This window comes from Geotrypetes seraphini, chromosome 1 (genome assembly GCF_902459505.1).
Source record: "Geotrypetes seraphini chromosome 1, aGeoSer1.1, whole genome shotgun sequence".
In the NCBI taxonomy this organism is placed as follows: domain Eukaryota; kingdom Metazoa; phylum Chordata; class Amphibia; order Gymnophiona; family Dermophiidae; genus Geotrypetes; species Geotrypetes seraphini.
In genome coordinates, this window is record NC_047084.1 from 539,332,413 (window position 1) to 539,347,225 (window position 14,813).

The 14,813-nt window shown below is 41.2% G+C and overlaps 1 protein-coding gene across 1 annotated transcript in view; it reads right to left on the minus strand.

The window, feature by feature from the left end:
- Positions 1-14,484, minus strand: part of LOC117352589 — a 42,516-nt gene extending 28,032 nt beyond the window's left edge. The window contains exons 1-2 of the mRNA XM_033929131.1: positions 14,438-14,484; positions 10,356-10,492 (exon numbers count right to left, since the gene is read on the minus strand). Coding sequence (XP_033785022.1) covers positions 10,356-10,492; positions 14,438-14,453 — 153 coding nt within the window. The 5' untranslated portion in view covers positions 14,454-14,484. The remainder of the gene's footprint in view (positions 1-10,355; positions 10,493-14,437) is intronic.
- Between the last annotated feature and the right edge of the window lie 329 nt (positions 14,485-14,813).

Here is a 14,813-nt window from a genome sequence, read left to right on the forward strand (position 1 = left end):
GACTCAACGTTCCTTCTCTAATTGGTAACATCTTTCACCACAACATCCTGTACCAGTCATTTCAACCAATTGTTTTTTCCATTTTAACTACACGAATATTCAAAGTCTCAATATCAGTTTTCATAATTTTTTAATTCTCTTCACATTTCTTAGTTCTAAGCTCCAAAGTTTGGATTTGTAGACACAAAGATTTTCCCAGATTTGCTATTAAGATCCATAAAGAGTCTAAGGTTACCTCAGTTGGCATAGATAAAAGAAAATTTGGCAAGTGTGAAGTTGAATTGTTCCAAAAATAAAGCTTCCTCTGATTAATTCCCAGAGGTGCTTTCTATCTCTCCCATCGATGACAAAGCCAATGTGGAAATGGACCCAAAAGACGTCTCCTCAAGACAAGGGGCCTCTAGCTCTGAATTTTTTGAATACAAGCCTCGGGTAAGGCAGCTTCTATATTTGAAGCTGCTAACCTCTTAAATGGGGAGCTATTATTCCACAGCAGTGGGGGAGGTGCTCTTGCATCAGGTCTTAATATTGTATCCATCCCAAGAAGCTCCACCAGATTTCAACTCTGTTCAGGGTGCTTCAGCGGGTCATTCTCTGATGCATATACTGCCCATCCTCTTCACAAAATTATCTGTCGGGCCTACTGCAGGTGACTCCACACACTGTGAGGCTCCGACAGCTGTTTTACTGTGCCAAAACACCCTCAAGTAAAGGAGAAGCACAACAGGAGTCAGGTGAGTGTGGTCATCTTGGATCCCTCCCTACATAAAAGATATCTTTGTTTACTGATGATGTGATATTGTCAGTGTCTCACCCTCTTACCAGTTCTGATACAAGAGATGAAAATAAATGGGAATGTATCTGGCTTTAAAGCCAATATGGATAAAACCAAAAAACATTAAATTTTAACCATAGAGGGTACGGTAGTTGGGCATCTTAAATCTAGCTTTCTGTTTAAGTGGGTAAAGGGGATGAGACTTGATACTACTTTTTGTTTGTGGTTACAATCAAATCAATTTACATATTTTAGGCCTCCTTTTATCAAGCTGCATTAGGGTTTTTTATCGCAAGCCACTGTGTTAGAATTCCTATGAGTGTCAGAGCTTTCACTGCAGCAACCTGTGATAAAAAAAACCTACCCCTAATGCAGCTTGATAAAAGGGGACCTTAGTCAGTGAAGTGCTAAATGACTTGCCCAGAGTCTCAAAGAGCTGCAGTGGGAATTGAACTCACAACCTCAGGGTGCTGAGGCAGCTGCTTTAACCACTAGACTACTCTTCCATTCCATCTAAAATGTTTGAGAGCATATGTGACTTCTTCGGCAGAGGAGCTTTTTGTCAGCTAATTATCTTCCCTTGGTCAGGAGAATTCATGAGGAACTAAGAGTGAAATAAGGAACCCTATTCACTGCTGGGAAGAGCGGCCATTATCAAAATTAACTGGAAGAGACTTAATTACAGTTTCTGGTGGAACTCTTTATGTTGCATTTATAAAATGGAAAGGACAGTAGCCACACAGCAGGGGAATTTTAGAAAATTTCAGGAGATTTGGAAGCCTTTAACAAAATATTGTAATGATTGAATATTATTTTTCCCCTTAAAAATGCACATCAAGGATGGGGAGAGGGGTGAAGGGTTTTTTGATTTGAATATTAAATAAGGTATATAGGAATGGGGTTTATGGTAGGTTTTCTTGAATTTAAAGAATGTTATTGATTAGGGGGGAGGGGGGATAAATTCTGATATGGATTTTAACAGAATATTAAGTGTTGTATTTGAGTTTAAAATGTTATAAATGCTGTTACATTTATTGTAAATTTTTAAAAAATAAAGAATTGGGGAAAAAAAACCCATTAATGTGCTGCTCCGATTTTTATATTTTTAAAAAAACTGTACTAAGACTTTGCATTATTGGCAGAAGTTATTTTTTTTAGTTTATATAGCAGCATAAAAGACTAAGGGCCTGTTTTACAAAGCCACGCTAGCGGTTGCTGTGCGGCAACAGTCCTGAAGCCCTTTAAATCTTTATTGGCTTTGGGGCCGTTACTGCGCAGCAGCCACTAGCGCGGCTTTGTAAAACAGGCCCTAAGCATTGCTGGTGTAGTTCTTATGGTGCATAAAGAATCTGGGGGGCAGGGAGTCCCAGACCTGAAGGTTTGCTACCTAGCAGCCCAATCGAGACATGTGTGGGAGTGGAAATGTGGTCCCTCAATTAAGTCAGTGGTACAGATGGAGCAAGTACATGCAGGGAGGATCCCTTTAGAGAGTTTATTGTGGGGTTCTTGGTCTCCTATATGGGTATCCTGCCTTTCAAACCCCTTTTCGAAGCATATTTTGGCTACTTAATTACAAGGGGTAGGGGGGTAGGAGGGAAGCTGAGAGGCTTTTGGAAATTGTGTTTATTTTGCCAGTTACCAAAAGAAAAAACCTATGCAGACTGTGAATTATTCAGAACAATGTTATTCATCTGATTTTTAAGCTGAAGAAATCAGACCACATAATGCTTTACTATCTCAGGCTTCACTGGCTTCCTATCGAGACAAGAGATGTTTATGAATTTGAATTTATTTGTTATAAGGTGTTGCATGGTCTTACTGCAAATTATCTCATTGATAATTTTGAATTCGCTAATTCAAGATGCTCTGGTTTGTATTTTTGCATTGTTTACATTTCCACGCTATTTTCATACTAAGCAGTGATTAGGGATAAAGAGCTTAATCATCTGATTCTGGATTCTTTTCTTATTTACATTTTAGGAAATCTTTGAAAACCTATTTATTTACCAAATTTATGTAATATTACATTTATGCTTTGTTCTGTTTGTTTAGATTAATTTTTGTTGTCAATCGCATAGATCAATGGTTCCCAAACCTGTCCTTGGGGACCCCCAGCCAGTCAGGTTTTCAAGATATCCCTAATGAATATGCATGAGAGAGATTTGCATACCTGTCACTTCCATTATATGCAAATCTCTCTCATGCATATTCATTAGGGATATCTTGAAAACCTGACTGGCTGGGGGTCCCCCAGGACAGGTTTGAGAACCACTGGCATAGATCTACAAAGTATTGCAATATGCAAACAAATTTGTTATGTTATTTATGAGTACTTCCTTCAGGGATGGTCAAACAAGGGGTTAGATATTTATGTCGGCTATTTCAAGGCAATAGCTCTAATCCTTCAAGGCTGCCAGTTTGGAATTTCAGTTCCCCAATGTGGATTTTTACTTATATTTCCACTTGAGACCCTACAAGCAGGCACTTCGATGGGCTGAGACTCCATTGGAAGGCTCTGGTCTCAGTTTCAGGTATCAAGAGGTTTGATATCAGCATTATACAAAATTGTATGAAATTACCAATTTACTAAATTTACTTATATGTTGACCTGGGAACTTGAACTGCAACTTCGTGGTATACCTGAAATTATTGGTTGATTATTCAAGAAACAAATTATTTTTCTGCCTCAGCTCAGGTGAAGGAGGCTGGCTTAAAGCTATTATTGAGATTGTATTTAACTCCATTATCAGTGTTTAAAAAGGATCTTAAAGCTGATTGGAAATGTTGGAGATTATGTGGTCAGGTTGGCATACTGTTGCATACGTGATGGGACTGTCCTGTTACCTGTTTTTGGAAGCTAGTGTGAGATGAATTCACTGCTATTGCTGGACTGACTTTGGATTTTACACGAGAGCTTTGCCTGCTTAGTTAAATTTCTTACTCTCTGCTGGTGGATAAAGAGGATATGCCACTCTTGACCTAATCCTCAACGGAATAGAGGGGCCTGCAAAAGAAGTGGAAGTAGTAGGACCACTAGGAAACAGCGATCACAACATGATCCAGTACAAATTAGGAGTAAGTGCAGCAAAAGGGAAGAGAACCACAGTGACAACGTTCAACTTCAAGAAAGGGAACTATGATGCTATGAGAGCAATGGTAAGAAAAAAACTTAGGAACAGCTCAAGGAAAACAGAAACTGTAGAGCAAGCCTGGTCTCTATTCAAAGGCACAGTGCAAGATGCACAACATATGTACATCCCCAGATTTAGAAAAGGGTGCAAAAAAAACCGAACAAAAGACCCCGCATGGATAAACAATGAGGTGAAGAAAGCGATAGGAGACAAGAAAAAATCATTCCAGAAATGGAAAAAGAACCAAACTGGGGAAAACTGGAATGAACACAGGAAACGCCAAAGAGAATGTCATCAAGTGGTTAGGAGAGCGAAAAGAGAATACGAAGAGAGACTGGCCAGGGAGGCAAAAAACTTCAAATCATTCTTCAGATATGTTAAGGGGAAGAAACCAGCGAGGGAGGAAGTAGGACCGTTGGATGATGGAGACAAAAAGGGAGTGATAAAGGAGCAAAAAGAGGTAGCCGACAGGTTAAACAAATTCTTCTCGTCAGTCTTCACAAGCGAGGACACATCCAGTGTACCGGAACCCGACGTGATCTTCCATGGTGACCAAGAAGAAAAACTGTCAGCAATAGAGGTGAGCCATGAGGATGTCCTCCAACAGATAGATAGATTGAAAAGCGACAAATCACCAGGCCCGGACGGAATCCACCCTAGGGTACTAAAAGAACTAAGAAATGAGATAGCAGGGATACTCCAACGAGTTTGCAACCTATCCTTGAAAACTGGAGAGATTCCGGAGGACTGGAAGATAGCAAATGTTACACCTATCTTTAAAAAGGGGTCAAGAGGAGACCTGGGAAACTATAGGCCGGTAAGTTTGACATCGGTTCCAGGCAAGATGGTAGAAGCACTGATAAAGGACAGCATCTGTGAGCACATCAAAAAAAATGGGCTGATGAAAGCGAGCCAGCATGGCTTCTGCAAGGGAAGATCGTGCCAAACAAACTTACTGCACTTCTTTGAGGGGGTAAACAGCCAGTTGGACAAAGGGGAACCTATAGACATCATTTACCTTGACTTCCAAAAGGCCTTTGACAAGGTACCCCATGAGCGGCTACTTAGGAAGCTGTGGAACCACGGGGTGGAAGGGGACGTACACAGATGGATCAAACACTGGTTGGCAGGCAGGAGACAGAGGGTTGGGGTGAAGGGTCACTACTCGGGCTGGAGGAAAGTCACGAGCGGAGTTCCGCATGGGTCTGTACTTGGACCGCTGCTGTTAATATATTTATCAATGACCTGGAAACGGGGACGAAATGTGAAGTTATAAAATTTGCAGATGACACTAAACTCTGTAGAAGGGTTAGAACTACAGAAGAGTGTGAGGACCTACAAAGGGACCTAAACAAACTGGAGGAGTGGGCGAATAAATGGCAGATGAAATTCAATGTAGGGAAATGCAAGGTCATGATATAGGGAGAAAGAACCCGATGTTCAGCTACCAAATGGGGGGCTTAGTATTAGAGGGAAGTAACCTTGAAAGAGATTTGGGTGTACTGGTGGATACAACAATGAAGCCAACGGCGCAATGCGCAGCAGCCGCGAAAAAGGCAAACAGAATGTTGGGTATTATTAAAAATGGTATTACGACCAGAACAAAAGAAGTCATCCTGCCGTTGTATCGGGCAATGGTGCGCCCGCACCTGGAGTACTGTGTTCAGTATTGGTCACCGTACCTTAAGAAGGATATGGCAATACTTGAGAGGGTCCAGAGGAGAGCGACACGAATGATTAAGGGCATGGAAAACCTTTCATACACTGAAAGATTGAAGAGGCTGGAGCTCTTCTCTCTGGAAAAGCGGAGACTCAGAGGAGACATGATAGAAACCTACAAGATCATGAAGGGCATAGAGAAAGTAGAGAGAGATAGATTCTTCAGATTTTCAAAACATAAAAGAATAAGAGGGCATTCGGAAAAAATGCTAGGAAGTTTTTCTTTACTCAGCGGGTGGTGGACACCTGGAATGCGCTTCCAGAGGACGTAATAGAGCAGAGTACGGTACTGGGGTTTAAGAAAGGATTGGACAATTTCCTGTTGGAAAAGGGGATAGAGGGGTATAGATAGAGGATTACTGCACAGGTCCTGGACCTGTTGGGCCGCCGCGTGAGCGGACTGCTGGGCACGATGGACCTCAGGTCTGACTCGGCAGAGGCATTGCTTATGTTCTTATGTTCTTATGCTGCTTTTATGCAGTTCGGACAGTCATTGCTGCCTCTATCTACCACAAGGTGGCATCAGAGACTTAAATATTTACTCTTTATGGAGTACAGTATCTGACAGTATCAGAAAAACCTATAGTTGGAAAACTGCGAATTTAAGTTTTTCCAATGAATTCGATTGTGCTTGATCAGAAAATAATTTTTTAAAAAATTTTAAAGCCCATCCTGAGGACACTCGAAGCCACTTATTACATAGAACTCCATTCTTAAATTTGTTATTATTTTTGCTTAAAGGAGCAAATTTCTTGGTATTATAGCTATAACTGTTATGTTTTCATGCTCAGCAATGATACATTGATAAAAAGACATTTTGTGTCAAGTCTGTTTTATATTCTTTCTTAAAACCAGCTACATTAATAGCTCTTACCACAACATCTGACAATGCATTCCAAAACTTAACTATTCTCTGAGTGAAAAAATATTTCCTCTTATTGCTTTTAAAAGTATTTTCCTGTAACTTCATTAATTGTCCCCTAGTCTTTAATTTTTGATTCATTAAAAAAATAAATTGATCCACTTGTACCCATTCTAAACCACTCAGGATTTTGTAGACTTCAATCATATCTCCCCTCAGCCATCTCTTTTCCAAGCGGAAGAGCCCTAACCTCTTTAGTCTTTCCTCATACAAGAGGAGTTCCATCCCCTTTATCATCCTGGTCGCTCATCTTTGAACTTTTTCTAGTTCCACTAAATTTTTTTTTAGATAAGGTGACCAGAACTGAACATAGTACTAAAGGTGAGGTTGCACCATGGAGTGATACAGAAGCATTATAACATTCATAGTCTTGTTAATCATCCTTTTAAAAATAATTCCTAGCATCTTGTTTGCTTTTTTTGGTGCCGCCACACATTGGGCAGTAGGTAATAGCATATTGTCTACAATGACACCCAGATTTTTTTCTTGGGCGCTGACACCCAAGGTGAACCCTAGTATCACTTTGCATTTGTCCACATTAAATTTTATCTGCCATTGGGATGCCAAGTCTTCCAATTTCTTAAGGTCTGCAAGTGTTTTAATAACTTTGAACAGTTTAGTGTCATCTGCAAATTTAATCACCTCACTTGTCGTTCCAATTTCCAGATCATTTATAAATAAGTTAAATAGCACCAGTCCCAGTACAGATCCCTGCAGCACTTTACTATTAACTCTCCTCCACTGAGAAAAATAGCCATTTAAGACTACCCTCTGTTTTCTATCCAATAACCAATTTCTAATCCATAACTGAACATTGCATCCTATTCCATGACTCTAATTTTCTCAGGAGCCTTTCATGAGAAACTTTGTCAAAAGCTTTCTGAAAATCTAGATGTGCTACATCAATTGGTTCACCTTTATCTACATGTTTATTTACACCTTCAAAGAAGTTAAGCAAGTTGATGAGGCAAAATCTCCATTGACTGAACCCATGCTGACTTTGTCCCATTAAATCATGTTTGTCTACTTTATTTTTTATAATTGTTTTCACTATTTTGCCCAGCGCTGAAGTCAGGCTTACCGGTCTGAAATTTCCCAGCTCTTCCTTATGGGAAGTCCCTCCCATGGGAGTGGCTATATGTCTTCCCTATGGGAGGTCCCTTCCACGGGAGTGACTATAGGTATCTAGCCAATCGGAGTCTTAGGCCATTCCCAGTACATCCCAAAAGAGGCCTAAGACTCCAGTTGGCCCTGGTGCATAAAACCCCTCCTATGGGAGGGGCCTTAAGTACCCGGGCCAATCAGGGCCTTAGGCCCCTCCCAAGTGCATCCCAGGATGCATTCTGAAGAGACGGGCCTGCTGACCAGAGTGAGTAGGCATCTCTCTGGCCAGCCTTCCTATTAAAGGTATGGGGGGAGCGGTCCAGGTGGGCTTTGGGTGGTGTGGGTTCGGGGGAGGGGTTACTGGCAGGAGGAAGTGGGCCTCCCTCCTGCCGGGGATGTTGAGGGGTACCAGCAGGAGGGAGTGGGCATCCCTCCTGCTGTGAATGTTGGGGGGTGCCGGCAGGCGGGAGTGGGCATCTCTTCTGCTGGGGATTGTTTAGGGGTTGGCAGCAGAAGAGATTGGGCATCCCTCCTGCCATGAACAGAGTGAGGGGGTTTGGGGGTGGAAGTGGGAGGGAGTGGGCATCTCTCCTGCCAGCTGACTTGCGGTGGGATTTGAGGGTTCCATGCCCATGCCGTTCAGCTGATCATGGCAGGGAGATTCCCTTGCCGCGATCACCTCAGCGGCAATGCAGTTCTGTGACATGGATGCCAGTTAGAGAATTGGGGTGGTTAGGATGGGTCAGACGCGATTCTGTATAGGACGCCTGTGTGCGATTCTCAAAAGCTGCTTAGGCGGCTGCTGAGACTGGGCGTCCTATACAGAACCAGGCCCAAAATGCCTTTTTATCAATGTATCATTGCTATGAAAACATAAAAGTTATAGCTATAATACCAAGAAATTTGCTCCATTAAGCAAAAATAATAGCAAATTTTAAGAAAAATGTAGCTTTATGTAATCAGTGGCTATGAGCGATCCCAGAATGAGCTTTACAAAATTTATTTTCTGATCAAGCACAATCAAATTCATGACAAAATCTTCAATTTGCAAAGTTTTTCCAACTTTAGGTTTTTCTGGACAACCCTTATCTGACAGCTTTTCAAAAATTGAACACTCCAGGTGCTTTGTTGTGGTCCAGTAAAATCTTATCTGGACCAGAGAGATCAGAGGATTTGTTGTGTGTGTACCTTTTAGGGGGAGGGACACTTATGCTACACATGGTTCTGTTTCATCTATTTTGTGTGGGTTTGTTGAAAAATTTCAATAAACTTCAAGTTACAAAAAACACACCAAGATAGCATAGATATTTAATTGATATGCAGTCTTTCAAATTCAATAAAATAAATAAATATGTAATCCAATCCCAACCCTAACCGTATTCTCACTAGGATTCAGAGCAAGGCTAAAGTGATGATGTAAATTGAGATGGCATTAGATCCAAAGTCTTTCACTGTGATCTCTTAAAGACTGACATATGCCAAGCTCATTTAAGGAACTACAACTACTTCTGGTGGTCCAAACTGATTCTCATTTGAAGTGGTTGTACAAAGTTGGAGATACATATATTATGAGAAAATCTGCAAGAAGTTAATTATTCTCAAAATTCTGCAGACAGGTGGAGTTCACAAGTTCTTTTGCACAAATTTTCCAAATTAGAAACAAAGAAACATGATGGCAGATAAAGGCCAAATGGCTCATCTATTCTGCCCATCTGCAGTAACCATTATCTCTTACTCTTTCTGAGAGATCCCACATGCCTATCATTTAGACACAGTCTTTCTCTCCACCACCTCTTCTGAAAGACTGTTTCATGCATCTATCACACTTTTTGTAAAAAAGTATTTCCTTAGATTACAATGGAACCTATCATCTCTTAACTTCATCCTATGCCCTCTCATTGCAGAGTTTCCTTTCAAATTAAAGAGAGTCGACTCATGCGCATTTACATTACATAGGTATTTAAACGTCTCTATCATATCTCCCCTCTCCCACCTTTCCTCCAAAGTATACAGATTGAGATCTTTAAGTTTGTCCCATATGCCTTATGATGAAGACCACATACCATTTTAGTAGCCTTCCTCTGGACCGACTCCATCCTTTTTATATCTTTTTGAAGATGCAGCCTCCAGAATTCTACACAATATTCTAAATGAGGTCTCACCAAAGTCTTATACAGGGGCATCAATACCTCCTTTTTCCTACTGGCCATACCTCTCCCTATGCAACCTAGCATCCTTCTAGCTTTCGCCGTCACCTTTTCAACGTGTTTGGCCACCTTAAGATCATCACATACAATGATTAGAGCAAAGGACTGGAAGTCAAGATTCAAATCCAGCTTCTACCACTGGCACTCTCTGCAACCAAGCAAGTTACTTTATCTCAAATTGCCTCTGTACCCAGCTAAGTCATAAGCTCTTTGTGGCAGCGCCATATTGTAACTAAGTACTTATCACTGCTGCACTGTGCTACATATGTCCAGTAGTGCCATAAAAATCATTATTACGGTTATCTGAACACTGTGCACGGGAAACGCATCCAAAGCAGTTTGCATCTGTATTTTCTGCAGATATTTTTTTCTAACCCCCCCCTCCAAAAAAAACAAACCCAAAAAACACTTTGTTTTCAAAATCCCATATCACATTAGCAGATGCATGCAGCAACTTCTATTCTTAATCAATGCCAATAGAACATAGTGTTACTTACTTCTTTCTTCAAGATCTTGCTGATAGTATGCCTATAGTCTTTTCGAATGTCTTCATAGGAACAGCTAGAAAAGTTAAAATTACTTCCCGAGAGAACCATCCCAGCCATCTGAAGAGAAATGATCAATCTGTAAAAATCTGAGAAGAGAAAAGTTAGTAGATGATGTGGATGCCATATTCTCCCTTTTGAGCAAACTAACCTCAACGTTCAGGATTTAATTTTGGGTGAAATAGATAAGGCAATGGGATTTATTACATCACTGCTCCAAAAGCATTAGTGAATTTGTCTAATATTTTTACCCATCCTGTTATAAGTTTGATGTTAATTTCTCATCGATGCTCTTAGGTATCTCTCTTTATATATATATGCATAAATTTGTGGGTGCATGTGTGTTTAGAAATGATTCATGCATTATGTCATAATGTGTCATTCAATTTGAATCTAGAACAGGTAGGCAGAAACTAATAAGTGGGAAAAGCATGTCAAGCATGGTCCATGGAATTCTTTCCAGCCCCTTTATATGTAAATACATGCATACAAAAGGGGTCTGTCTTGGTCTTGGGTGATCCATGGCTGGACTTGCATCCCAGGTCACCACAGAAAACTTATGTCTTTCTGATCCTCTCTCAGTTTTCAATATTATTTTAGGAAGTAGGCTGTCTCTGGACAAAGGGATTTTCCTCAAGACCCTGTCAGCAGGAAGGACTGGGCATCCCTCCTGCTGCCTATCATGGAGGGGGGGGGGGGATTTGAGGGGTGTCGGCAGGAGGGATTGGGTATCCCTCCTGCCGGGGAACATTGGGGGGATTCATGGGGTGTCAGCAGGACTAGGACATCCCTCCTGCCACGATCATTTGTGTGTGATATTAATAAATAAATTTAGTGAGAAGACTTCAGTGAGGATTAATGTCAGATAAATGTAAAAAATGTTTAATACTTCAACCCGTGTACGAGACACAGCTCAGTGCACCACACCATCATAGAGTCTTCATGTGTGCAATTAAAGTGAATAGTGCAAACACTTAATTAACAGAAAAAAGTGTAAATATCACAGTGATGCGCAAACACAGTTTGAGAAACATAGGACGGCACAGCCTTAACAGAAAATAATAATTTGAAAAGGAACTTATCTTGATGCGGAGACCCGAAATAAGCAAGGTACTCCCAAAGACACTTCAAACGGGTTGATTCGTTTCAAAGAGCTGTTCGACTGCAAAAAATCTCAAAGATGGTTCCGAACTCAAAGATGGTTCCGTTTCAAAGATCTGTTCAACCGAGCTTCAGTTTCGGAAAGTAAGTCCTTCTTCAGGAACTTCTACTTATTAAGAACTCATTACAGAGGTAGGAACAGAGTAGCTGAAATGAGTACAGAAAATGCCTAGCCCAGCAATAGCTATTTCTGTACTCATTTCAGCTACTCTGTTTCTCAAACTGTGTTTGCGCAGCACTGTAAAGAAGAATTTTCTTACATTGCTCTTAAGCCTCCCACCTCTCAACCTCAAATTATGTCCTCTGGTTTTACCATTTTCCTTTCTCTGGAAAAGATTTTGTTCTACGTTAATAACTTTCAAGTATTTGAACGTCTAAATCATATCTTCCCTGTCCCTCCTTTCCTCTAAGGTATACATATTCAGGGCTTCCAGTCTCTCCTCATACGTCTTTTGGCGCAAACCTCCTATCATTTTCATCGCCCTCCTCTGGACCGCTTCAAGCCTTTTTGTGTCCTTCGCCAGATACGGTCTCCAGAACTGAACACAATACTCCAAGTGGGGCCTCACCAATGACCTGTACAGGGGCATCAACACCTTCATTCTTCTACTAGTTATGCCTCTCTTTATACAGCCCAGCATCCTTCTGGCAGCAGCCACCACCTTGTTGCACTGCCTTTTCGCCTTTAGATCTTCGGACACTATCACCCCAAAGTCCCTCTCGCCATCCGTGCATATCAGCCTCTCCCCTTCCAGAATATACGGCTCCTTCCGATTATTAATCCCCAAATGCATTACTCTGCATTTCTTTGCATTGAATTTTAGTTGCCAGATTTTAGACCATTTCTCTAACTTTTGTAGATCCTTTTTTTCCACTCCCTCCTCGGTGTCTACTCTGTTACAAATCTTGGTATCATCCGCAAAAAAGGCAAACTTTTCCTTCTAACCCTTCAGCAATGTCACACACAAACATATTGAACAGGATTGGCCCCAGCACTGAACCCTGAGGGACTCCACTACTCACCTTTCCTTCCTCAGAGCGGCTTCCATTAACCACCAACCTCTGGCGTCTGTCCGTCAACCAGTTTCTAATCCAATTCTCCACTTTGGATCCTAACTTCAGCCCTTTAAATTTGTTCAAGAGCCTCCTATGAAGAACTGTGTCAAAGACTTTGCTGAAATCTAAGTAAATTACATCTAGCATATGTCCACGATCCAGTTCTCTGGTCACTCAATCAAAAAATTCAATCAGGTTCGTATGGCACAATTTACCTTTGGTAAAGCCATGTTGCCTCGGATCCTGTAACCCATTAAATTCTAGGAAGTTCACTATTCTTTCTTTCGGCAACACTTCCATTAATTTTCCAACAACCAAAGTGAGGCTTACCGGCCTATAGTTTCCCGCTTCATCCCTGTGACCACTTTTGTTAATAGGGATCACATCCGCTCTCCTCCAGTCCCCAGGAACCACTCCTGTCTCCAGAGATTTGTTGAACAAGTCTTTAATAGGACCTGACAGAATCTCTCTGAGCTCCCTCAGTATCCTGGGATGGAACCCGTCCGGTTTCATCGCTTTGTTCACCATCAGTTTTTCAAGTTGTTCATAAATACTTTCCTCCGTGAACAGCTCAGAATCTACTCCATTTTCTAGTGTAACTTTGCCAGACAATCTTGGTCCTTCTTCAGGTTTTTCTTCCGTGAACACAACACAGAAGTATTTGTTTAACACGTTTGCTTTTTCTTCATCACTCTCCACATATCGGTTCCTAGTATCTTTTAGTTTAGCAATTCCATTTTTCATCTTCCTCCTTTCACTGATATATCTGAAAAAAATTTTGTCTCCCTTTTTTACATTTTTAGCCATTTGCTCTCCGCCTGCTCTTTCACCAGGTGTATCTCCCTCTTGGCTTCTTTCAGTTTCACCCTGTAGTCCTTAATATTTAGACACAAAATTTAAACTGAATTCTAGCATTTACAGGCAACCAGTGTAATTTTAAGATACATATGTTACTATGTATCTTAAAATTACGCTGGTTGCCAGTAAATGCTAGAATTCAGTTTAAATTTTGTGTATAGATATTAACATTTTTTAAATGTCCTAGCCTCCACTACCCCACCCCCTTTTTTTTTTTACAAAGCTGTGTTAGGCTTTTTTATTGCCGTCCGGAGCAGTATTAGCACCGATGTTTATAGAATTCCTAGGAGAATCAGAGCTAATATCGCCACGGCTGGTGATTAAAAGCCTAGGGCGGCTTCGTAAAATAGGAGGGGGGTATATTTGGTGGATTTGTCCGTACTATCATTAGGTTGTATAGGTCATGCCTCACATAATAAATTTCACATTCAATTTCCATCTGTAAAATTAAACTATTTAGACACTGAGGTTTCATCTTTTTTTATATCTAGCTCCTTTGATGATAAGATTAGAAAGCAATTACATGTTATTCCAGAAGCTTTTAAAAACATTTTTTGACAAGAAATTCATATTATTAAATTAATATGTCAGGATTTTTGATATGTAAACTGTTACCTATAGTTGAACGATGTGAGAATTATAATGCTTGTTTAACAGGATTTGATCTCAGTAGATCAAAGTCTTTATTATAATCTGCTATGAACACTAATTCATGTAATAGCGGAATGTAAATCTTGAATGCAATATAATATAATATAATATAATGCTGGCCACAAGGGAGAAATAGAAAGGGGATGGGGAGATGGTAGCCGGGGGGGGGGGGGGGGGGGGGGAGGGAGGAGAGAGGTAGAGAGAGGAAAGGGACATGCTAGCAATCGGGGGAGGGGTGGGAACATAGGGGGAAGAATAGGAGTTCCTGTACTATAAAACAGAGGTTCTTAACACACAGGTTCGGGTACCATTGTCGGGGTACATGGCGCTGCCTTCACATATCTCCCACCTTCGTTTTGCCATCTTCGCCATCATTGTCTTCTCTCCCCTCCCCCTCACCCCTGGACTAGCAGCAGCTGCCCACTGCCTGCTTTTATCTTCCCACACAGCTGCCATTAGTGTTAGTTTAGCAATTCCATCAGGCAGCCTTTGCTAGACTGACCCACCACAGAGGAAAGAGGAAGTTGCTTCATCAGAGGTGGTTCAGCCTAGCAAAGGCCCCAAGACTGCCTGATGGAATTGCTAAACTAATGCTAGCGGAAGCTGTGTGGGAAAGTTAAAAGCACACAGTGAGCTGCTGTTAGGGGGAGGAGAGGTACTGCTGGACATGGGAAAAGGAGAGGG